We start from the raw sequence: 27610 nt of genomic DNA on the forward strand, positions 1-27610 counted from the left end.
ATGTATCCGATTTGCGAGTTTTGTTGCCTACCATTTGGCCATTCCTGTCCATAGACAAATATCTCACTTCGCGCAATGTCAACACGATTCCAGGTCAATGCCAAGCTCAATTGTTCCGGCGGACTGAGATGCTGGGACTTGAAGAGCGCCGTTAAAATTGTCTGATCTAGCTCCTGTGCCTCGCCCTCGGGCTTTTCTTGTATGCGAAAAACGGTAATCTGTCAGTGAAGAAAACAACAAATATAAAGAAAACCTTAACCTTAAGTATCGCCTAATGTATACGAAATTATTGTTTGCCATGTCCTTAAGGAATTGGTTCGCTGCTTGCTGCCTTATTCGAAAACCAATTAAAATCTTAATGCTATTTGGTTTGCCATCTCAAAACGAAATTCATCAAAATTCTGGTCTAGAAATAGCAAGTGATTTAAAATTCATTTCACGTTCAATTTAATTTTGTAGGCTAATTATTTTTTGGACTTCCTAGCCTTACAGTTAACTTAGACAGTCACGAGTACTAATTAAATATTTAAATCTGTGCGCGTGAAAGTCTTAAGTGATTGAAAAGTTTACCTATGATTTTCATTTTTTCATGTACCGTATATTTACGAGTAACTTTCCCGTGAATTTAATTCGCATTTAATTGCTGTGAGTTTTCGACAGCAATACCCGATTCCCGGGGTGCACCTTTCAAAGGCTTTTTGTAATTAATGATTTTATACGTAAACTTTAAATATGCAAGAACAGGTCTTTTCACATCATTTTGATGCTGAGTCATTCAAAACATAGTAAAAATTGCTGATAAAAGCATACGGATTTAGATTAGAGACAAAGTAAATTAAACTTTAGTGTTACAAATATTTATGATATTTGTACTTGTCAGAAAATCTATCAGAAATACCTAGGCAAAGTAAAATGTTATATTTTAAATTTGATTTTGCCACATTTCAATATTATATATGTCCTGACTGACTAACTGATATTTCTTCAACGCTAACGGTAAGGCCTAGAAGGCTGAAACTTATAGAAACCATAGATGAGACATATAATTAAACTTAAGCTTTAGCCTAAATTATATTATCAGTTAATCAATAAAATTGATTATTATAAAATTGTAATTGCTAATTTACTATTTTTCCTCTATGTCAGCTGATTTTAGTCGACTTTAAATTAATATATAAATAATTAAAAACATTAACAAATAAATAAAATATAATACTTACCAAATTCTTATTGCGGGTACATTCCAACAGTTCTTGATAGAGCTTCTCGGCCTGATCAAAGCTTACTTCAAAGGTCTTTTGTATGGTGCCAATGAGATAATCTCGCATGGACTCCAGTACGGGTTGTTCCTCGCCATCGGACGCATATCTTTATACAAGAAATAAAATAAGTGTACATACAATTAAAGTGAAAAGTCAAGCAACTACAGATGCGGCCACAATTATGTTGTCTAATTAAACACATTAAGTTTAAGAGGGCTGTTCAAAAGGGGCACAAAATTAAAAGGTAAACAACAACAACAAGCACAAAAGAGAAACACAAAAAGTTTTGTCAAAAGCAAACAAACACAAAGTCAATGGGTTGCACTGCGTATGCGTAATATTTGGGAACACTTTCTGTTGTTGGGCCTCTTTCTGACTGAATTTAAATAATTTGCTTAATGTCGTGCTCTTAATGAACTTGACTGCCTGCCATTTGACTGCCTGCCTGGAGCATCAGCATCAGCACTACTAATAACAATATCAACGAACAACAACGGCACCGCAAATTAAATATGGCAGGACACGTCAAGCAGAAGAGAAAGAGGAAGAAGAAGAAGCATCAACTTTCATGAGAACACGTTCCTAATTAAATTTGTACAAACTGCGGTTGCCCATTAATTAAAGTGAATAAGTCAAGCAAATTGTCTAGTTGTGGCAATTGGTTTTGCTCGTCTGAGAAACTGCCTGAATTGCATATCATTCTCGAATCCGTTTCAACTTACTTGTGTACAAAGGCGAGCAGGTCAGCGGCACGGCCAGAACCATCGCATACAACAACCGGAACTGGCGGGGAGTCCGTAACGTATTCAAGGACAGCACGTATCGTGTTTGTACCGCCCTCAATCACCAGACAGACGACCGGCGTACTGGAATGTGTGACTACAGAGAGGTTAGGAGGAAAAAAGAGAAGGAGAAAAGAAAAGAATGTGAAGAGGAATGTTTAAGAATGCCCATAAATACTTAGGAATAAATCAATTATGTTGACCGTGTAATAAAGGTGAAAGTCAATTAGGACACTGGTTGACAGACTGATCTGTCTAGTTCAATCATAGTTATTACAACAATATAATAAATGTAACTTCTCCATGAAAATTATAAAATATCTATTAATTGCTGACTAATTTAACTTTAGCAAACATAAAAAAATTTAAAATAAAGTTTTCAGAATCACAGACAAATCACTTTTAATTTAATATCCTGGAATATATATGTTTATTTTTATTTAGGTTTGATTTCTTTTAAGTTATTATTTGCAATCTCACAATTCTCATTCAGCTTTAGAAATGATTCTTTATGGTTGATTGCTATTTCACAATGCTAACTGATTGCCTTTTGCCAATTGTTGGTTGTGTAGTCATATTTGACTTGAACTTACATGGATGCAGCTTTAAATTGGATATGAATTTCTCCAGCTTTCGTCGCAAAATCAATTCAGCGCCATATTTGGCCTGTGTGCCATTGTCGACCAGAAGGAAATACGCATGTCGATTGTTGAGCACTGCCAATTTCGATCTGAAAGCAAAAAGAGATTAATCAAATACCAAAAGTTGGTACCTCATACGAACTCAAAGTTTAGGTATTACAAAGACAAAGAATAAAAGAATAAAGAAGAAATAGGCATGATGAATTCGACTAAAAAAAATATTCAGTTTACAAAAATTATTAATATTTTGTATATTCAAAGTACAAAAATATTATATTTTGATATTGGCATAGATTCAATTCAATTAATTTTAAGTGCTGTCGACGACTCTGAGAATGGCAACAAGTGCTTTCCATCCATCAATACTAAATGCAACCACAAGTCAGTTAACAGTACATTCTAAATTTAAACTGCAACAGGCGCGTCAACTTTACTGTTCACTTGTTCACCTGTTCACCTCGAGACCTTATCAAATATGCATTAAAAACTGTTGATTTGCGGTTCTCACTCACCTGGGCGAACTTATGCTATGGCATGGCACTTCCCTATTGTGACCCAACAACTCATGATTGCGTTCCACGATGCCCCAGGGCGCAATACCGATGCTGACCACACGTCCGGTGCGTTGTTGTCCCTCCAGCAGAAGCGCATCGCCTACCTGTTTCGTCACCCCTGAAAGTAGACAATAACAACAAAATTCAAGCAACAACAATGGTCAAAATAAATACGCTTTTCTTCTTTTTGGAAAGCCAAGTACGTTGGCATTCACTTTCATTTCAGTTGTTAGTACAGTACTTAAAGAATACACAGGCTTTTGGGCTTGTGGCAATGTTAGTCCGTCCGTATAAGCACCTAAGTATTAGTGGCGAAACTATATTTTCATTCTGCATCAAAATTGGAAAATAAAATTTAACTTCCTTCACTGTCCATTTTTTCCATATTTTCGATCACTGTCCATTTTCTTCATACTTCCTCCTTCACACTTTTCCCAAACTTTAAACTGTCATAACTTTGTCAAATCATAACCGATTTCCTTGCGGAATATCAATTTTGTCATTATTTGGTTCCTATTTTCATTCTGCATCAAAATTGGAAAATTCAATTTTTCATCCTTCACTGTCAATTTTTTCCATATTTTCGATCACTGTCCATTTTCTCCATACTTCCTCCTTGACTCTTTTGCACAAATTTCAAATTTTCATAACTTTTTCAAATATTGACCGTTTTCCTTGCGGAATATCAATTTTATCATTATTTGACCCCTATTTTCATTCTGCATCAAAATTGGAAAATTAAATTTTTCATTCTTCACTGTCAATTTTTTCCATATTTTCAATCACTGTCCATTTTCTCCATACTTCCTCCTTGACTCTTTTTCACAAATTTCAAATTTTCATAACTTTTCAAATATTGACGATTTTCTTGCGGAATATCAATTTTATCATTATTTGACCCTATTTTCATTCTGCATCAAAATTGGAAAATTCAATTTTTCATCCTTCACTGTCAATTTTTTCCATATTTTCGGTCACTGTCCATTTTCTCCATACTTCCTCCTTGACTCTTTTTCACAAATTTCAAATTTTCATAACTTTTTCAAATATTGACCGATTTCCTTACGGAATATCAATTTTATCATTATTTGACCCCTATTTTCATTCTGCATCCAAATTGGAAAATTCAATTTTTCATCCTTCACTGTCAATTTTTTCCATATTTTCAATCACTGTCCATTTTCTCCATACTTCCTCCTTGACTCTTTTTCACAAATTTCAAATTTTTATAACTTTTTCAAATCTTGACCGATTTCCTTGCGGAATATCAATTTTATCATTATTTGACCCCTATTTTCATTCTGCATCAAAATTGGAAAATTCAATTTTTCATCCTTCACTGTCAATTTTTTCCATATTTTCGATCACCGTTCATTTTCTCCATACTTCCTCTTTGACACTTTTTCCCAAACTTCAAACTGTCATAACTTTTTCAAATATTGACCGATTTCCTTACGGAATATCAATTTTATCATTATTTGACCCCTATTTTCATTCTGCATCCAAATTGGAAAATTCAATTTTTCATCCTTCACTGTCAATTTTTTCCATATTTTCAATCACTGTCCATTTTCTCCATACTTCCTCCTTGACTCTTTTTCACAAATTTCAAATTTTCATAACTTTTTCAAATATTGACCGATTTCCTTGCGGAATATCAATTTTATCATTATTTGGTTCCTATTTTCATTCTGCATCAAAATTGGAAAATTCAATTTTTCATCCTTCACTGTCAATTTTTTCCATATTTTCGATCACTGTCCATTTTCTCCATACTTCCTCCTTGACTCTTTTGCACAAATTTCAAATTTTCATAACTTTTCAAATATTGACGATTTCCTTGCGGAATATCAATTTTATCATTATTTGACCCTATTTTCATTCTGCATCAAAATTGAAAATTAAATTTTTCATTCTTCACTGTCAATTTTTTCCATATTTTCAATCACTGTCCATTTTCTCCATACTTCCTCCTTGACTCTTTTTCACAAATTTCAAATTTTCATAACTTTTCAAATATTGACCGATTTTCTTGCGGAATATCAATTTTATCATTATTTGACCCCTATTTTCATTCTGCATCAAAATTGGAAAATTCAATTTTTCATCCTTCACTGTCAATTTTTTCCATATTTTCGGTCACTGTCCATTTTCTCCATACTTCCTCCTTGACTTTTTCACAAATTTCAAATTTTCATAACTTTTTCAAATATTGACCGATTTCCTTACGGAATATCAATTTTATCATTATTTGACCCCTATTTTCATTCTGCATCCAAATTGGAAAATTCAATTTTTCATCCTTCACTGTCAATTTTTTCCATATTTTCAATCACTGTCCATTTTCTCCATACTTCCTCCTTGACTCTTTTTCACAAATTTCAAATTTTCATAACTTTTTCAAATATTGACCGATTTTCTTGCGGAATATCAATTTTATCATTATTTGACCCCTATTTTCATTCTGCATCAAAATTGGAAAATTCAATTTTTCATCCTTCACTGTCAATTTTTCCATATTTTCGATCACTGTTCATTTTCTCCATACTTCCTCTTTGACTCTTTTTCACAAATTTCAAATTTTCATAACTTTGTCAAATCTTAACCGATTTCCTTATGGAATATCAATTTTATCATTATTTGGTTCCTATTTTCATTCTGCATCAAAATTGGAAAACTCAATTTTTCTTCCTTCACTGTCCATTTTTTCCATATATTCGATCACTGTTCATTTTTTCCATACTTCCTACTTGACACTTTTCCCAAACTTCAAACTGTCATAACTTTTTCAAATATTGACCGATTTCCTTACGGAATATCAATTTTATCATTATTTGACCCCTATTTTCATTCTGCATCCAAATTGGAAAATTCAATTTTTCATCCTTCACTGTCAATTTTTTCCATATTTTCAATCACTGTCCATTTTCTCCATACTTCCTCCTTGACTCTTTTTCACAAATTTCAAATTTTCATAACTTTTTCAAATATTGACCGATTTCCTTGCGGAATATCAATTTTATCATTATTTGACCCCTATTTTCATTCTGCATCAAAATTGGAAAATTCAATTTTTCATCCTTCACTGTCAATTTTTTCCATATTTTCGATCACTGTTCATTTTCTCCATACTTCCTCTTTGACTCTTTTTCACAAATTTCAAATTTTCATAACTTTTTCAAATATTGACCGATTTCCTTGTGGAATATCAATTTTATCATTATTTGGTTCCTATTTTCATTCTGCATCAAAATTGGAAAACTCAATTTTTCTTCCTTCACTGTCCATTTTTTCCATATATTCGATCACTGTTCATTTTCTCCATACTTCCTACTTGACACTTTTTCCCAAACTTCAAACTGTCATAACTTTGTCAAATCTTAACCGATTTTCTTGTGGAATATCAATTTTATCATTATTTGGTTCCTATTTTTATTCTTTATCAAAATTGGAAAACTCAATTTTTCTTCCTTCACTGTCCATTTTTTCCATATTTTCGATCACTGTGCATTTTCACCTGTGGGTACTGGGTACCTAACAGTCGAGCATCTCACCTGAAGCGTTCTTACTTGCTTCTTTTTTTATTAGAAAGACCAAAGCAGCGTGTCTAAAATGTAATAACAGTCCAGCACAAAAGGAAGACGACAAAAGGGACAATACTCGTATGGGAAATGAATCCTTGGCACTGCGGTCTTTGTCTACCCTACCAAAATTTTTCAACTAAAGCTTATATGTTTGGAAACATTTTTTCTTTTATGATAATCTATATAAGTAACTTACTTAACTTTAAATTAGGATTTGCTAAGTCTCGAAATATTCCAATCATTGTATTGTCCAAATAAATATGTTAAAATGTGTTTATTTTAATACGACTTCAAAGTCTTGAAAAAGAGATTTTCTTTGTGAGAGTATTTAATAATGGTAGCCAACTGTTGATAAAATAATAAAAAATAAAAAGATGTGCAATCACTTGACTGCGCGATTTCCTCCTGGGATCTTTATTTATTTAATTTTCGACTCACTGCGCTAGTTGTTTTTGCGGGTATTGCGTTTCATTATACAATATATTTGCTTGCTTTTGTTAAACTTATTTAACTTTGGCAGTTTTTTTTTTTTTATTTGTTGTACTCTTCTTTAATGCTCAGCCATAAAAATTGTAGTGCCTGCCGTAAAAGTTGAATAAAACTTACCGGTATTGGTGCCGCCGGTGAATATCCAAGCGCCTGTCGTCTTGGCCGCTTTCAAAAGTCCTTTGCGTATCTCCTGCGAGTAGAGATATCATTTTCAGATCCATTCAATTAGCGTGTGAAATACGACACTTGCACTGGTGCCAAAGAAAGCAAAACTTTCTTCCAACTTTCACTCACCTTTTTTAGCTTTGCCTGCAAATCAAAGTTGGCTTTGCCTCCCTGCACGGTGATCAAAAGTTTTGGCAATTCCAGATTCCATTCCTTGGTGAATAGCTGCACCAGCAGCTCCGGTCTCGTGTCGAAGGACAAACGCACATACTGTATACAAAATGAATGAGTCAGGACAAAGAGCTTTATAGATATACATATACACATTGTACACTCTTAGAAAAATGCTCTGAAATTTTAATATACACACTTTGATTTAACTATTTTGCTCTATGATATTTAATTTCAGTATATTTGTTATTAAATTTCATTTAAGTAAGTGTATTATAATAATTTAATTTAAAATAGATCAAAGTTAAAACTCACAATGATTTTTGTATTTCTTTTTAAACTTTTATATTTTATGTCTAGCATTATATTTTTCATTATAATTATTGTTTTTTTTTTTAATCTAATTTTAATTGTTTATTTTTATTTTTAATTCCAATTTTTCAATATGTATAACGAACTATACTATTATATTCAAATTTAATATATGTCTTATGTTTAAAACAATCATGATTTTTCCATACATTACAGTTATATTTTTCTGTCAGTGCTGTGAGTGTGTGTTTGTGTTTGGTCCATGTTAGAGTCAAAGCTATTGGCAAAAGTCAGCGGGGGCGTCTTAATAGATACAAGCACTATACAAAATTTCCTTTTAAACGCGGCACACGTGGTAATGCCATGTGTGGCATGTGGCATGTGGCACGTGGCACGTGGCAAGCAGCGAACGACCAATACATCTATTTAGAGTAGAGAGCAGAGCTAATGAACTCACCTGCGCCTTTGTAGGATGTGCGCCGCCTTGAAACTCGATGGTGCCATAGGCGTCTGTGGGCTGAGGACGCGTGTGCTTCGTCGGCAGCCACAAGTCACCCGGCGACCCGCTCTCGATGCCGGCTATCTGCTGGTGCGTGATCTGAGCCTGACCGCAGCAGCATCTGACAACAAATACATCGATTTGCAATTATGTATACATAAAAATAAATATGTCATTTTAAAATATAAATACTATCAAACCGAAATTCGAAAAGGCTACGCTTTCGGTTCCGGTACATTTCGATACAATAATTTCGGTAAAAGGTTCTATTTCAGAGGAATACAATCTTTTCAACGAATTCAATAAAATTTAAATCCAGATTAAATTTAAATGCCAAACCATGATTTAAATGACATTCGGCTTTAAAATTGGTTAAGTTTTGACAAAGTTATGACAGTTTGAAATTGTTAAGGCCTCTGACCTAGTAACTTTACAAGTCAAAAATATTTAAGATTTCACCATAATATAAGATAATTTATTAAGATTAGATTTTCTTTAACTTATAACACTTAGGGCTGACCTGATTTAGGGGCTGTATTGTGGTTATTATTATATTCAAACACATCTCAGCTGAATAATCTTCTGTGTCGGCTGTTATGCAATATTGTGTTTCTGCTACCATTTCAGTTGTTCATTGTGTTTACCTGTCACAACCAGTGTGTGTTTTATGTGTATGCAGGTGTTTTTGGCGGCAACAACTGCCTGTCTGTCTCTTGTGCTTGAGTGTCTTCCTCTGACAGATTTTCCTGCAAGCTGCCTCATGTAATGCTCTTCAAGTTTTGTCATTTAATACAATTGAAAATTTTAAGCTAACACTTTTACTTATCTAGCACAAAAAATTCGCAATAAAATAAATATGTAGGATATGCATGATAAAATCAAATATTTCATTCATTTTATTAGCTATAACAGAAATATATTTATCTTTTTGAATTAGCATATAGTGCTATTCATGTAATTAAAAAATATCTTGTGTGAAATTGTTTCTTGAACAAGTTAACTTAATCCACTAATATTCGAGTCCAATTAAATGCATCCCCTAATTTTATTAAATTTGTGGCACATGCAACACGTTTTCCCAACACACAATCCATTAATAATGTATACATTAGTATGTGTAAATAAAGCAATTTATTTTGTCAGCATAAAACAGTAGGTAAAGGGTTGGTAAAAGGGAGGCGGCATTTGAGCAACCACAGACTGAATTGACATTACAGCGCTAATGGATTTGACAAGCTAACAATTGTCAATAACAACAATAGCCACAACCACAACAACAAAGCGCAGTATCAAAATGTTGTCGAGTTTATTGTTGAATGCAACTTGGCCAACATCTGGCTGAAAATAGCCCCAAAATGTTGTTGATTGCGGGTTAAAATGTGATACAATAACTGGCAAACTGAAATCAAATATTTGAGTAGCAAAAAGGCTGATAAGAACCGTCAGCAATGTAGAGTCAAAGCCATAAAGCCGTCATAAAACCGTGTGTACGGCTGTGTACGTAACTAAAAACTTTCACCCGAATAAACCAAGTGAAGCCGAGGGATAGACAATGAATGTTAGACAGACAGACAGACAGACAGACGGACAGCCAAGTTTATAATGCATTTATCTCAATTGGTAAGGGAGCGTCTTGACAACATCTAGACGTAAACGAGAACAGGGTGATGCTGCCTGCCATAATAATAATAATAATAAACAATAAAATGCCAACGCCAAAAATGAAACTAAATAAACAACGTTCTAAAACTAGGGCAAACAGATGCGCACCACTGCATCACAAGTTTTTTTTTTCTCATATTTTCAGCCCAGTTCTTAAAAAATTACATAGGCTATAGGGTTTTTGATAACACAAAATTAAAATCAATTAATCAGGAATACAAAATAATGATAATGTACGATATAATAACTTGATATTGCGATCAAAACTTTATTTAAGGATCGTTTCTCTATAATTTTCTTAAACATTAAATAATTCTTGTTTTATTTTAGGTGGTTGAATGAAAAGATTCCCTGACGAGTGTCGAAAAATATTACTCAAAACACGAAAATTTGGAAATAAAAATAAGAAAAACAAAACAAGGAAACATTTAACTTTAAAATAAAAAAGATTTAGCTTAATAATATTGGCAATACAAGATTTAAAGTAAAAAAAAATTTAAATAAAAACGCGCAATCTGAATCGGAATATTTTTTATAGTTAAATTTTCTAATTTTTTTTTTCTTCATTACTATCCTTATTGGTTGTCTAAAATTGTTTTCTTAGTTTTTTCCTCTTGTCTCCTTAAAAAATATTTGGGATTCGTATGAGAATTCGGCTAGGTATTTAATAGTCGAGCATTTCGACTGTAGCAATTAAACTTGTTGTGATACGCAAAACTGGGTCAAAAGTTTGATCCAGGCATAGGGTTACTCCATCGTTTGGGCTAGGGTAGGGTAGGGCAGCCACATCAGATGCACTTCACTGGCTTAATTAGTAAATTAATGCAATTGGATTCTGCAGGATGGCACTTACTTTGTATCGTCCTTTGGGCATGGGATAAATTTGATGCACTCGCGTTTCTGAAAATTGGTCTCAATCCAACTGCGCGGCTGATGCTATAAATTTGGACAACAAAAAAAATTCTATTAGTTTTCGATAACTCATAAAAAGCTAAATTACATTTTATGTACATTGAACATATCAAAGCTTTTCTTTTTTTCTTTTTCGATAGCTTGTACAATCTTCATCTCTTACACGAGTATATTGAAGGAACCAAAATAATATAATCTACATAGAGTAATTATAAACTAAAAATTTATAATTAAAAAATGGAAAAACAGTTTGAGTGATTTCATGTGTGCCACTGCATTGTTGTTGCTATTGTTGTTAGTTTAATTTCAGGAGTGCTTAAATATATACATTTAAAGGAACCAACTATAGGTTGTACTACGAATCGATATCTATACAACATGGGCACATAATATTTTTATACATACAATAAAAAAATTATAACTTTAACGTGCATTCAATTTTACATTTCAAATATTGTTTATTTATAAAATATTGCACGATAAAATTTTCTCAGCTATGTTGTGTAAAAATTGCAGACTCCTACTTCATATGGTTTGGGCTGTGCAATGCTCAATCTTAATATATATTTAGATACACAAGAATTAATTCAATACAAAAAAATGTTCCTCCTTTTCTATTCTAAGACTCACTTAATCTCTTAAGCATATTTGTACTATTAACTACCGCCTGTAAAGTGTTACTGGATAACCAAGAATTGCAATAAAGTCTTATAACCAACTGAATTTATATATATAATAAAAGCATGCTAATGCCTCAATAAAATCAAATCGAAACTTTACGTATACTCAACTTTTACTAAGTAATTTCGCAGTTAGAAGCACACAAAGCAAAGCCATGCAAATTACTTTCAAAGAACAACAAACAAAGCAAAATGTATAAGAAAAATAAGAAACTTGTGCAAACAGCAAACTATTCTCAGTCTTAAACTCAATCCATACTCGATTTGAGAACTCTCAAAGTTGTTACAAATGCAACAGTTTGCTATGGCAATAACAAACCCCGCTAAGGGGCAGCTACACAGAAAAAAATGCAATCAATGATTTTAGTAAGCACGGAATTTTGAGCAGGCAATTTTAGATGCGGTACTTTATTTAATTTTTGCTGCAATTATATACTGAATAAATATTTACAAAATTCATGCTAAAATCATTCATTTTAATTAAAATAATTGAAGCTTTTTTTATTATTATGAGCACAAAATCATAATTTAACACTATTAACCCAAATACGCACTTAAAAGATATACGAATTTTAAAGTTGAATTTTCGAGACAATTATTTTTTTTTCAGTGTATAACTCCAGCCCATCAATTGGTGCGTGAGTCTGGTGCCTGATCTTAGTATCGAGTACCTCTTTAGCCGGTTCGCAGTTATTATGCGCCTTCAGCAAATCACGCACATTGAGTATTAAAACTTTCGATAATGTCGATGATACTGAGGAACGTTTTCGCATTCGTTGGCGTTTACGAATACCGCGCGGTGTACTCGGCAAATCTTCAGCTCCATCGCTGGTAGCTGGGACCGAGGGTATAGGCTGAGATAATACTGTGCCTGGTGTGTTACTATAGCGACGCACTGTTGAGAAATCTTTTGAGACGCGGCGTAGATATTTTTGTGCCGTAAGTGGGGAATCGATAACCATATTAGTTGGATAGTTTAATTTAGTTTTTGTTTATTTTTTTACTATGCTCTCATTCCGGGGCTAATTAATTAGAGAATGCATCCCAAATAACTCCAAGTTGCCCTGAGTACTAACACCGCGGCAGGCAAATCTCAACTGAGACGCATCTGATGCTGTCTGGATGCGGTTAACCGGTAGATAAACCCCGTGTTATTATCAGAAGAGACAGACAGTCGGACAGAGAGAGAGAGAGAGAGAGAGAGAGCGGCAGAGAAAGAGGGGAAGAAGGTGCAAAATAACAGCCCAAGTGCGATAAGATTAGATACGCTATGCTCGTTACATACAGTGGCTCACAGCTTATTTGACCCACTACATTTTAAGCTACACTCAGAAAAAATACTATTATTTCGAAAACTTTAATCTTTCAAAATTTTGCCAAATCTTAGCCGATTATTCTAAAGGAAATCGTCAGTTTTATCATTATTTGGCAAATATTTTGATTCTCGACTTTTCTTCATTCACTGTCCACAAAAAAAATTGTTTGGAAAAAACTTCAATACCCTTCCTTCCTTCCTTTTTTCCTTTAACCCTGACATTTATAGCTGTGTAGCTGCGGTGCATTCGAGTGCAACAAATCAATTTGGTTTGTGTCAGGTCTTCTGTCCTCGTTCCTCCAAGTCCTTAGGGTCCCACTTAATGTCATTATGAGACCAGTTTCAAATTTAAATTTCATTGAAGCCAACTGACAGAAACTCGACTTCTCAGATGACCAACTGAATGTATTTAATTAATGCACATAGGCATTTAATTACATGCTTATTCTAGTTATGTCACTAGAGTACTTGTTGTGTTCTACATGCACTGTAATTGCTAAGACAATGAAAATCTTCTTAGCGACATTATGGAAATTATTTAGCGTTTAATTAGTTTAATTACAGTCACATAACTTGTTGAGTGCGTTATAACAATATCAAATTCCTTCTAATTAAATACTCGACCTTACATTTGGCAATAAAATACTTGTAATTCAATAACATTTACGTTATTAAAATGATGTGCAACTTTGGTTATTATTTAATTATTTACAAAGTACAATTTAAATTTAAAGAAACATGCTAACAATAACAAATTGAGATTTGAAAATGAAATGGAATATATTTCTGATGGCTATGCGATACAAATAAACAAATGTGTTAAAGTCTAAATAATATAAAGCAACAAGTGTAATGAACAACATAAAAACAATTATATTATTGCACACATTGGCAAATAAAATTTAAAGTTGGACTTTGATAGCTTACCCTCGGCACAGTTATATTTATCAGACCCCAACAGATTTTTTTCAGTCCCCATGGTATCTTTAATGTTTTTTTTTTTTTTTTGAACGGTTTAACGTGTGTTTTACATTACATGGAATTTGTATGTTTGACATGTTTTACGTTTTGTTAAATACAAAAATGTTTCGTGAGTGTATTTATATATACATATTATTGAATTTTTTAATTATTGGCAAATAATACGCATGTTGAATCGTATTTTAGAATCATTGAAGTGCATTTTTAGTTCAATTTCAATTGATGTGAGCAAACACACAAAAAGGTGCATCAGTTTTTATATTTTTAGGTTTTTTTTATATGTTTGTTTGTGTAAAAATGGGAAGGAAAAAAATATAATATAATAAAAAATTAATATTTAAGTGTGTCAATTATGTCATTAAAAATTTGCAACCAATTTGCGTGTGAGTGAAAAAGAGGGAAAGATGTTAAAAAAAAGTAATACAGATTTAAAGCAAATGTTAAAGGTAATGTTTTAATTGTATTGTGTTTGTTTGTGTTGTGCAAAACAAATTTGTAAATAGAAGAAAAATATTAATGTTGTAATATTAGTTAAGAGCGTTTCATTTATTGCTTTTAGTGTATTATTAGTCCCTCTATCATTATCAGGTGCGATTAACTGACGCATTTTGTTTTTTAGATCAACTTACTACCAGACCGCTTTGCACAAGCTGAATTAATGACTTTCCTTAAGGTTGTGGCATTCAAATATTATATTCAACTATAGTCATTCATAATATTTGAATTAAATAAATTAATTGTATTTAAAGTGTCAAAGAAAATATGTTTAAGTGGTCAGCCTAAAAGTATGCACTACCAAAATTTAAATTGCCTATTTAACAAAGATCATAACGTTTATAACTTATTATTAAACAAAAAATAAGTGTAGTTTTTTTATTAAACATATTATGTTTAAGTATTAAAATTCATTTAAATTACAGATATAAAAAATATTTATCTTATACCAATTTTTTTATAAAAAAAATTATATAAAAAATGAAATCATAAGTCTTCTCTTCCATTTTTATTTTGAAAATCAACAATCTAAGTTGTTTTAAAATTTTTATTTGCTTCCCGAGGAACTGTCCAATACCCCCGCCCCACTCCACAAGCAGGCCACTGTTATCAAGTTCACATTTAAATGCCACAGTGGTTTCTGTTGGTTCAAACTGTTGCACCATCCACATATCCCATTTCACATTTAATGCGCTGTTTTCTCTGTTCTCACTCAGGTGAGTGCTCTTCGCAGGACATTCTCCTCACTTCCCGCCCCCCACATAAGCACACACTTAGGGAACCGCAAGATAGCCTACCAATCTGGCCAAATCAGTTTCACCACAAACAAACTAACTGCACGATATATTCGTAATTCAATATAATGATTTTAATCAAATTCTCGTAACATTTAATCAAATATTGTAACCCATTTGTTGTAATTAATTGGAAACTTAAAAAACATGCTCTAAGTAAATAATCATATTTTTTATGTAATGCTCAATCGTTTGAGGAATTTAAGCAAATAAACTATCAGCAAGCCTCAATTAATCAACTGCTTTTAAGAAAAAAAGCTTAAGAAAACTCGATTTTTGTGGAAGAGATTTACAAGTAGTTCTACTCGACTATTTTTTCAATGATGACAGTTCACTTGACATTTTTTCACAAATTTCAAACTTCCATAGTTTTGTCAAATCTTTACCGATTTCCTTCGGGAATATCAATTTTACTCTCTTTTTTTCACTTTTTTTATTCTGAATAAAAATTGGAAAATTCAATTTTTCTTTTATCACTGTCTATTTTTTCCATGTTTTCGATTACTGTCCATCTCCATACTTTTTCCTTGATACTTTTCCCAAACTTTAAACTTTCATAACTTTGTCAAATTTTAACCGATTTCCTTGCGGAATATCAATTTCATCATTATTTGACCCCTATTTTCATTCTGCATCAAAATTGGAAAATTCTATTTTTCAACTTTCAATGTAAATTTTTTCCATATTTTCGATCACTGTCCATTCTCTCCATACTTCCTCCTTGACACTTTTTCCCAAATTTCAAATTTTCATAACGTTTTCAAATTTTAACCGATTTCCTTGCGGAATATCAATTTCATCATTATTTGACCCCTGTTTTCATTCTGCATCAAAATTGGAAAATTCAATTTTTCAACTTTCAATGTAAATTTTTTCCATATTTTCGATCACTGTCCATTCTCTCCATACTTCCTCCTTGACACTTTTTCCCAAATTTCAAATTTTCATAACTTTTTCAAATCTTAACCGATTTCCTTGCGGAATATCAATTTCATCATTATTTGACCCCTATTTTCATTCTGCATTAAAATTGGAAAATTCAATTTTTCAACTTTCAATGTCAATTTTTCCATATTTTCTATCACTGTCCATTCTCTCCATACTTCCTCCTTGACACTTTTTCCCAAATTTCAAATTTTCATAACTTTTTCAAATCTTAACCGATTTCCTTGCGGAATATCAATTTCATCATTATTTGACCCCTATTTTCATTCTGCATTAAAATTGGAAAATTCAATTTTTCAACTTTCAATGTAAATTTTTCCATATTTTCTATCACTGTCCATTCTCTCCATACTTCCTCCTTGACACTTTTTTCCCAAATTTCAAATTTTCATAACTTTTCAAATCTTAACCGATTTCCTTGCGGAATATCAATTTCATCATTATTTGACCCCTATTTTCATTCTGCATTAAAATTGGAAAATTCAATTTTTCAACTTTCAATGTCAATTTTTCCATATTTTCTATCACTGTCCATTCTCTCCATACTTCCTCCTTGACACTTTTTCCCAAATTTCAAATTTTCATAACTTTTTCAAATCTTAACCGATTTCCTTGCGGAATATCAATTTCATCATTATTTGACCCCTATTTTCATTCTGCATCAAAATTGGAAAATTCAATTTTTCAACTTTCAATGTAAATTTTTTCCATATTTTCTATCACTGTCCATTCTCTCCATACTTCCTCCTTGACACTTTTTCCCAAATTTCAAATTTTCATAACTTTTTCAAATCTTAACCGATTTCCTTGCGGAATATAAATTTTATCATAAATTGACTCCTATTTTCATTCTGCATTGAAATTGGAAAATTCAATTTTTCCTTCTTCATTGTCCATATTTTACATATTATCGATCACTGTCCATCTCTCCATTTTTTTACAAATTTCAAACTACCATAACTTTGTCAAATCTTAACAGATTCCTTGCAGAATATCTAAGTTATCGATCTCTATTTACATATAGCGTCAAAACAAAAAATTACTTATTAACAAAATTTTAAAATGACTGCATATCCAAGAACGCCAACTAATATACCATTCTGGAAAAGAGTGCTTGGCTAACAAAATATTTGTCAGCCAATGTGCCCACATTTACTCCTCTTATAAGGGGTCAATTAAACATTAAGTATTGTAATATAAAGATCCTTAAAGACTTGGCCATTAAGCTAAAAGCATTGCCACTTTATCCGCTCGTTAGAAATACGTACTCCTAACTATTCAATCGGGAACACAAGAGTTCCAAATGCACATTAACTAAAAACATTTCAGGTGGAAAAATTGCACATTTAAAATGAATTGAAAGCGATGCGAAGGGTAATCTAAGAAATTTGCATATTATTCATGCAAATGTTTTTAAAAATGTCAAACTGACAGTTGATTAACTTTATTATTAGTCAAATTATGTATAGCATTGCTAGGAATTGTGCAAATTACCAATTTTGTGATTGAAATGGCAAAACCAATTAACATTAACAATTTGATGCCACTGTGCACAATGCATTCCCATAGAACACAGAAAACAGAAACAATTCCTGAAATTGGACAATGCAATTTGCCACCTGAACAATATAATTATACACATATACACACACGCATGTTCATGCGGTTGTGTGAGTGTGAATACGAGTGTATGAGTGCTAAAGCTCATTTGAATGTTTGCCGTCAATTAGATTGGAAATCCTGGGTGATTCCACAATGAATTTCAATGCGTTTGAATGCATCAGAATTTTGAACACGATGCATCAATTTTCACTCCCAAATTTAATGAGTACACAATAGACTCATTATAAAAGGACGTTTCTTTCACAATAATAATTATTATTTATCCAGCATCCGTAAGAAACATTTGTAGCTGAATAGACTTTCAAATTGAATAAGCTCATTTCTATATTTCACAAGCAAAAATTGTCTGGTAAATGTACACCATGGATTTTTAGAATTTTGAGCTAAGAAAGATCAAAACAAATTTTAAAATACAAATGCAGCTTTAATTTGCTAAAATTAAATGAGTCATTTATTTAATTTTTATAACTAATTAAATTATATTTATATGTATACATGTAATAATTATATTTTATAACAAAGATTGTAAATAAGAGCTATTCTTTAAATAAAATTTGAAATGGAAATATTGCCCTCTATATTCAGAATACCACATTCCAAAAATATATAAGGTATTTTAAGAATTTCCGAATCATTCGCGACTCTTATAAGAGAGAATAATGTAAAACAATTTATGCCACAGGCCAATACCACTGTAACAGGAATAAAAACAATAAACCTGCTACCTGTTACCTTTAAGCTGTTAGCTGGTATCTGTTACCTTTACCTTTAACGTCGTTAAAGTATAAAATTGAAAGAGAATCTGGCGTGTCTGATGAAGTGCAGCATCCATCTCACTGCACCCTGATTGCATTGATTTCTCGCAGCTTTAAAGCTACATATCACATATATATTGTCCATAAAATTGCAGCAAAAATACTACGTATCGACAGCAAGCGGAAAAGAGCCAATTTTCAGCTATTTTATAGCTAGTTCTGGATATTTTCAAAGAGCCATTGATAGAAAAATATGAATATTGTTTGGAAAATTAGTCGGAAATCTGGCTACTCTAAAATAATATTTAGCCATTTTTTCCCATTTATTGTTTTCCAACGCAGACAATATAATGAATATTTTATAAATAAGTAAAAATAAATTCAGCTATTTTATAGCTAGCTCTGGCTATTTACAAAGTTCAATTGCTAGAAAAATTTTTAAAATTGTTGGAAAAATTAGTCGGAAATCTGGCTTTTTTAAAAAAATATTTTGCCGTTTTCTCAGTTTTTGTTTTCTAAAGCTGACAAAATAATGCATGTTTTATAGAAAAATAAAAAATTTGATTTTAGAAAGACTCTATTTTGCAATTTCAGCTATTTTTCGAATGCTTTTCCAGCAGAAACAGTTTTATTTTTTATAAAAAGTTGACAGCACTGATTCTCACTAAAAACAGAGAGTAAGAATGCGAATGAGAGAGAGAGCGGCAATAAATAGCTGCTGATTAATAACAATAGCAAACAACAATAACAACAAGACGAATGCACTTCAATTCAACTCAAATAAAGTTGAATTTAACTTAATACAACAAGCCAATTAAATGCATTTGCCACCCTTATTAATTAATTGGCAATTAAGATGGCTTTTAAGGGTTTACTTACAAACACCCAATTGGTCTCAAAGAACATAACCAAGCTGTAATTTGTTTTTGGTTTTATTTTTGTTTTTGTTTTTCGTTTTGTGTTACGTTATACACTTAACGTAAACATCACATAATTGAAACAAATAAGAAATGACGCGTTTTTCCATCTACAGAAAACACAACTCACATGGCAGCGTCAAAGTCGCGTTCTACACTGACTCAGTAAAGTTTTTGTCGAAGCGCTCAAACTGTGTCAATTGAAAGCGCAAATACACACACATAAACACACATACAACTTTATACTCGTTCATATATAAAATCGAACGTCAAGCAATCAGACAGACGTATGAGACAAGAAGCAACAACGCTGATAAAAACTCACTCGACAGCAGATAACCGAACTGAGCGTAATGCTCACTCTCAGAGAGTGGCACAGATAGAGAGAGAGAGAGAGCGACAGGTGTCGTACAGATCGTATTACAGATATCACATAACCAAATAACATAGAGAGAATCTGTTCTAACAGTGTTGCCATTTTGACAACAATAATGCTGGATTTAGCTCTTTTTTAATTGTAAGAGCTACAAAAATGGTTGAAATGCTATTAGTTACAAATCTAGCAATTTAAAAATATATATTTTTTTTACTTTTAATATTCTAAATTTTAAATTACACTGGGTCAACTGTTCTTAATTGACATTAAATAAATTAATTACTAAATATAATAACTATTTTTTTCAGTGTAGAAATCAAAAAATCAAAGGGTATCAAAGTCGCTCTTGTTGGCCATAAATTCTATTTTCTTGGCGATCGTTGAAGAAAAAAAACTTCTTTAAAAACTTAACTTTAGTCTTGTAGGCGCTCACAAAACTTTTAATGTACACCATAAAAGCCGGCAACTGTAATAATAATGTTATAATTTATATCCATGACCCACAACTTAAAGCAATTTAAAGTTCCTCTTGAAATTACTCAAATATCTCAGTGACGTCAGATAAGCAACAGCCACTGATAACAGCAAAGAAAACCTAAAAGATATATAAATAAACTAAAGAAAAAAAAACATCCACACACTTAACAAATGTAGTGCATACTTTTAGGATTACCACTTAGTACACTTTTCATATTCAATAAAGATTAACATAATTATACTTAATTACTAAGTTTAATATAAAAGCAATCTACTGTAATTATTTTTTAAGCAGCCAACTATAAAAATAGAACTAAACTACAATTCGCAAATAGTTAACTACACAAAACTGGATGCTGTTTTATTTTATAAAGTTTTCAAGTCAAGGCCAGTGCCAAAAAGTTGTTCAACTATAGATTGAAAAATAGAAAAAAATAGCAAATGTTTAACGTAAAGAAGACATTGCAATGGAAACAGGAAATGCTTTTATAATTAAATCCTTTACTTTTTCATCAATTTTAATGAGATTTATTTATTCTTTCATTGCTTTTTTGCTTTCACAACAAAGCAGTTTGGCAGTCAGTCAATGTAGCAATTAGCAGAGAAAGTTTCAAAGAAAATTAAGCAAAAAAAATCATATCATCGGGGAGAAATTGAAAAGCTACTAGATTTTAGATAGATTCAGTTTGATAGATTGAGGGATTAATACAGATTCAGTGAGAAAGCGAAAAGTAAATAAGAATTTGCATATATTTCTTCTTTTGATTAGGAAACATGTTCGGTTCTTGGCACCTCATTGTAACATTTGACAGGAATCAGCTGCTCTGATAAAAAAAAAAATGGATCTAAAATCAAGATTTTGGTATATGTATATTTCTTTCCTTCTAGATTGATATTTTTTAAATATTTCCTTAATATATTTATCGTTTCAAGTGTGGGATTCGAGCCCGCGCTTGTTTCTATTGTTATTTCTGACAAATTTTAGAAGTGTGTTATATGAGAACGTTCTTTTTGTGCCAAAAATTATGAGTCAAAAACAAAAAGGTGTCAACAACCGAACAGTTTTCTTTATAATTAGTAAAGTTAATATTGTTCGTTTTGTGTGAGTGTGTGTGTTAGAGTGTATTGACTTAAAGGTGTTATTAGTTTAACTTACCGGTTTTGCTTTGGGCTTCTGTTTGGTCAATCGTTTCGGTTTCAACATAGTCCGCTATGGACGTACAGGGACGCACACATACACAGAGAGAGAGAGTTATATATAGAGATATAGAGCTGAAAGACGAACGAAACTGATGAAGTCGACACACTCCGAGTCACGTTGATAATGATGCTAGTTTCGAGTAATCCTTTCAATTCGATTTTTATTTAATGAGCACGATTTGCAGGTTGCTTAACCTTGCTACGGAACGATGGGAGTAAAAAAAAAGAATAATCATTATGTTTTATCGAAGTTTGTTATTTTTCTTAATTGTGCTTTAATCATGCAAGCGTATAAAACGTGCTCTGGTAGCCATTTGTGCTAAGCTGAATAGATAGATGCTTTAATTAAATACTGTTAAGTTGTACAATTGCAAGCTACTGAAAAATATTTATAATTAGATGAATATTTAATAGGACGTTCGTTTGTTGTATGGAAACAAATTTTATATTATGATAAAAGAAAAATTTACAAAAAATATTTAAGTCCCCAAATCAAGTTCCTCACGTGCCCACAACGTCTTAAAAATATGAATGGAAAAACTCATAAGCTACTATACAGACTGAAATCTGTAGAGCCCAAGGTGTAAGACCCAGAAGGCTGAAATTTTTATACAACGTAGCTAAGACAATTTTATCGGTTTACTGAATTGCTTAACATGAAAACTCTGTTGTTTTTTTTTAGTTATCTTAACCAAACAGACTGATTGTGTATTTTTTTTACATTATGTTACATCCTGACAAAATTTGGTCAAAATTGGAACTCTATCTCATATAGCACCGATAGGAACAATAGGATGTACATTTTCAGAGCCTTTATGGGCACGTAAAAGACTTAACTCAGAAAGACTTGAAATCATAGAGACTAAAAATCGACAAAAAAAAAAAGGGTATATTGTTTTTTTATATCGAATGTTAACTTTTAAGGGAGTGAGACATTAAACATTTTGACATTTTTGCAAGACTTCAATTAAAACAATTACAAAAATAAGTAAAAATATTGTTTAAAGCGTTACGCGTGGGCATGTAAATAATAAATGCGCAAAACAAACAAAAAAGGACAAATAAAAACCTCTTAAAATCCGGCACCCAATTATGAATGACAAAACAAAGAAATGAAAATGAAATTGAAAATGAAAAAGAAAGCGTTGTAAATGTAGAGTGATTGCTTCATAGGATTTTAACCCTGGAAGGCATTACTTTATGCATGTTATGCTAATTGTGTTTACTTAGGCAACAACATAAATAAATGTGGAAATTAAATATGCAGGCAAAGGTAGAGAATAGCAAGAATACACTTATAAACATTGAGGACACCGTTGACTTGCCTTGACTGGTTTCTTTAGGGGAACTGGGCGGGAATACTGATGATAAACCTGGACATGGTTCGATGTAAATTTCCCCAACATATGAAGCAATTTTTGCTGACAAACGTTGCAAGTTCTAAAGTTGCAGCTGACTTGTCTGCTGTGGCAGCTTTGGCGCTGTAAAAATAAAAAAAATACGATTAAGTTACAAATATTGCTCAAAGTGAGTCGCATGCTAATGTTTTATAAATCTGTATCATCAAAATTGTTTAAAGCTCTAAACTTAAAAAAAAAAAAAATACAACTTTAAATATTAATTTTATTTTATAACTTTATTATGCTTAAAATCAACAAGTGCTATAATTGTGTAGACAAAAATACCAGACGGATGTAAACCCAAACAATTACAAATTCTACATAGCCCGAAAAAATATTTAAAAAAAGGATACAGCATACAATTATAACCGTTAAAATGCTAATGACTCTGTTAAATGTCGATTAAAATCTCAAGTTTCGTGTCGTGTCGTTGTATGCTGCACAGTGTAGAATTAAACACTTGCTATGCAAATGGAGCCCGCAGCTTTGTATGTGCTGTCTGTCTATATGTCTTTCTGTCTGTCTTTCTGTCTATCGTCTACTACCGGCTGAACCCTTGTTGATCATAAAATGTTTTTGCCCGCATTCGAAGACGGTGACGACAGCAAATGACGGTAGACTGACGACTGACACATGGCTTCTTGCTAGCTCAAATTGCCCACTCACAGCTTCACTTTCAGTAAGACGAATACAAAGAAAAAGGCGTACACTGGTAAAAATAAACAAATGATATATTTATTTAATATGGTCTCAGAATGGTCTTAAATAATTAAAACAAATCTAAAAAAATATATATATAAGAAGGCTTTTAAATTTATAATATTTTAATTATTTTAAATTGATACATACATATTTTATTGGCATGGTATTTTTCTTAATACCCCTTTAATGTGTTTGTCTTTCACCAGACTAACATAACATATTCATTTTTTCAAAGCACTTCAAGATTCTTATTCCTCTATAGGAACTAAAAATTTGTTATATATATCCTTAATATTTGTAATGTAGTCTAAAAATTGATTTTTTAAAAACAAAATATTTAGTAGTTTGTCTTTTTTATAAGTGCAGATAAAGAATCAGACAGAGCAGGCGATAAATGTTGTACGTCTGTCTCTAAAATTTGAAATAAAAGAAATGTTCGCCTTGACAGAAATGAAAGAAGCAAACAGCAAAAGTTATGCCAAGCATTTCAACAGCTTAGTTTGAATCAAGCGCCACAACACGAACAGAAAGAAACAAGTGGAAGATGAAAAGCATTGGTTGACAGACTGCAAGATACTCTTTAGGTATTTATTTTAAGAAACTGACTGCGGCAGTAACAAAATTTCTTTCATATCAGCAAAATATATTTACGAAGAGATTTAATAAAATTCAGAATAATAATTTATCAGAACTGCGAAAAATACACAAAACTCTTAGTTATATTTGGAGTATTAATTGGTCAACGTTCAACCCACTTTCAGTGAATGCAGGGTATAAAAAGAATGAAAATGTGAAAGAAAATGCCAGGTTTTCTCATGTTGTTTTTGTTGTAGCTGCCTTAATTTGCGGAATTCAAGATATTCGCTTTCATTTAAGATTATGTGCGTATTATAATCCACTAGCAATGCGACTCAAGGATATACTATACATACAAATACAGTACAAGTAAGGCTACACTCCTGGAAAAAGTCAAAATCAATACTTAAATACGCCCCTGGAGCATCAACGTATGTGATTAACTTTTGTGCAGTCAGTTAGGCACAAAATTAAGATAACAGCCCATTCAATTTATGCATGAACAAAAGACATTTTAATATTGTGTATATTGTGAAGACACGTTCGCAACTTTATTTTGGATAACTAAGTTTTTCCGTCTTCTATATGATTTTTTTTTCCTACTCTAATGATTGCTCAAAGCTCTTATTTGAGTTTAATAAGCAATTGCGTACACGTCCATGTGTGAGCCTGGGCACAAAATTGAATCTCAGAGGGCGGCAGAGATAAAATAAGCAATAACCAAGCCAGATACCAAAGCTTAACGTATAAAAGAGCTCTTGTTTTTCGCCATAAAATATGCTATGATTTTGTCAGGTAGATGGTACTTGTCAATCGGTAAAGAAATACAAATTTAAAAATTAAAATACGAGTTATTTACTGATTTGTACTAATAAATTGAAAAATTACTCTCATTTTTTAATAAAATTAAAAATATTTTGATATAATAGCTCTACTTAAATATTAAAATTAAAAAGTTCCAAAAAATATATTAACAAAAAAATTTCAAATTCTGACAATTTCTAGTGTTTTGGACCTTTTTGGTATTGAATTGATTTTTAAACTTTATTTTTTTTAACTCTTAACTCCTGTTTGATATGATTGATTACCCGTTGGGGTTATGAGACCAGAACCGAAATAAATAGAAACCATAACCAAGAATGAAAACACACGAGTACTCGCATATAAATTGAAATGTATGTAAAAGCCATTATGTGGCTAAATTCCATTATTCAAATTCGCTTTTCTACAAACTTGATACAACATCTACATCATTCAATGTTGCTCCGCTCCAAATACCGCATCAAAGCAACAAAAGTGCCTCTGGCGAACCATGAACAACCTCTACTCTTAACTCTCAACTTAAAGGCAACTTTGAAAGTTTCTCAACTTCCAGTGGCTTTCATCGGCAATTTGCAATGCAATGTCGCAACCGCAGCTCTTCAGATGCTTGCGGGTATTGTATATAGAGTAGTTAGCACAATCAGTCAACCAATAATAACGCAGAGCAGGACATGAAAGGAGTGTGAAATTTATATACGAGTACCGCTTAAGACTTAAGTGTATGTCTGAAAAGCTCGCATTTACGTCACGTATTTTTTTCTATTTTTTTTTACAGATTTCTCACTTTATTTCGCAAACTGGTGTGGGCAAGCTGACAATCAATCAAAGAGAACTGTTGTCAGAACACTTTTTTTCCGCTAAAACAGACTTTTTCAGAGTTCACTTGCAGAAAAAAATCCAAAGCAGAAACGACTTGAAATTCTAAAAATGTGCTTTGCATTTTCAAGTTTTTTTTTTACCCTAAAAAAAAGGTAGAGCCTAATGTAAAAGCTCAATATGCGGAATTAATAATAATTATAAACCATGACATCATCTTCATATACAAATTTATGCTTATATTTTGACTTAAAATTTGTATGATGAACTTTGAAAATATATTGGATATTATTGTATATTTATAAAAGAAAAAAAAACATTTTATACAGAGCCAACCAATAGACACAAATTTAACTTTTCGAACATATTTTCCGATCTGCAAATTCCAATTATAACCAAATTAGTAATAATTGAAATTTGTTCGTCAGTTAATGAATGAAACTTTGACTTAAAGTTTAGGGATTTTGAGCTATTTGTTGCATAATTTAGCTTTTTCAACTTTCATTCACTTAAAAAGGCTTTGTTATCGTAAAAAGTTGGCAGCACTGGACAGGACAGGAGAGACAAACAGCCTGTGGCATCTGTGGGTAACAAGTGCCAAGGCATAGCGACAGCCGCAACAAAGATTTCGAGCCAAACATCATCAGCTGTCGAGTGTGCTCAGCTGTCAGTCTGAATGAATTCCTAATTGAGATAAGACTACAGCACCATGGCTTAGATGAAAAATGAGCCGGCTCAATTGTCAACTACAAAACACACCCACACACACATACACACACACACACATTTAACACTCACTTAGTGCTGTGCAGTTTTAATAGCTGGTTGTCAAAAGCTCTTAACAGCAAATTAGCAGAGACAAACAAAGGTCAGTGGTAATGGATGTGTATTGCTGTCGAAACTTGATTACATATTGGCAACATAAGCAACCTAAAGGACAAAGGATACTAGTGACCCACATAAATAGAAAGAATAGAACACACAATCACTCTGCTTGTATTGGTGCTATCATTTATGAGCAGACAAATGCTTTACTCTTTGCTTCTGCTAACAAAGTATCTTTTACTTTACATTCTCATGCTATCACTTAAATATCCTGTTTGCAATATCCTGTCTGGAAAGAGTTACAGTAGATAAGTAGACAAGCTAATAAACTATATCAACATTATACTATAAATTTTCAATATATTAAAGCTAAGGTTACATAGAAACTTTTCTAAAAGAAACTTCCAGGAATGTAATAAATATAAGAAGTATTATAAGAATTAAATATAAACTATTATATGATGATTTTCAGTATCTCTAACAATGATAATGATTGATTTCGTGTAGAGAGACGCACAAGCACTCGGCCGAACAGGAGCCGATTGGGAGCGAGTTTACCTTATCAAATTTCGGTTGATGTTTTTGTAATGCTTATGAATACAAATTTTGTGATATTTCATGTTTTTTTTCCGTTTTTGCCCACTGTTTGACATTGTGCATTCACTGCCAGCGATAAAAACATTCATCAGGCACAAATACGTTGGGAATGTGTAGCAACTAACGAGAAATAGCAACAGCAACAGTAACAACAGGAAGAAGAAGACACAATCCTCTCATCGAGTAGCCATTTAGAATTCAGGCATCTTTGCCTCCGGCTGTGTGTCGACTCTGTTTGTCTGTCACTCCAGTGAATGGCATCCGGTCATGAGGAACAGACC

At 32.1% G+C, this 27610-nt stretch overlaps 1 protein-coding gene across 7 annotated transcripts in view; it reads right to left on the reverse strand.

The window, feature by feature from the left end:
• The window catches only part of LOC117785713 (transient receptor potential cation channel trpm), a 67520-nt gene that overhangs the window by 23072 nt on the left and 16838 nt on the right, over window positions 1-27610 (reverse strand). For 3 of the 7 annotated variants that reach the window (XM_034623912.1, XM_034623911.1, XM_034623913.1), the window contains exons 1-10: window positions 19501-19706; window positions 10975-11057; window positions 8418-8580; window positions 7607-7747; window positions 7430-7502; window positions 3198-3357; window positions 2638-2774; window positions 1985-2141; window positions 1221-1368; window positions 32-218 (exon numbers count right to left, since the gene is read on the reverse strand). In XM_034623912.1, coding sequence (XP_034479803.1) covers window positions 32-218; window positions 1221-1368; window positions 1985-2141; window positions 2638-2774; window positions 3198-3357; window positions 7430-7502; window positions 7607-7747; window positions 8418-8580; window positions 10975-11057; window positions 19501-19527 — 1276 coding nt within the window. In that variant the 5' untranslated portion in view covers window positions 19528-19706. Of the gene's footprint in view, window positions 1-31; window positions 219-1220; window positions 1369-1984; window positions 2142-2637; window positions 2775-3197; window positions 3358-7429; window positions 7503-7606; window positions 7748-8417; window positions 8581-10974; window positions 11058-12384; window positions 13033-19500; window positions 19707-22916; window positions 23073-27610 lie in introns of those variants that run through there. The other 4 variants (XM_034623907.1, XM_034623906.1, XM_034623914.1 and 1 more) reach the window with 2 other exon arrangements.

Source organism: Drosophila innubila, assembly GCF_004354385.1.
Source record: "Drosophila innubila isolate TH190305 chromosome 2R unlocalized genomic scaffold, UK_Dinn_1.0 1_C_2R, whole genome shotgun sequence".
Lineage (NCBI taxonomy): Eukaryota > Metazoa > Arthropoda > Insecta > Diptera > Drosophilidae > Drosophila > Drosophila innubila.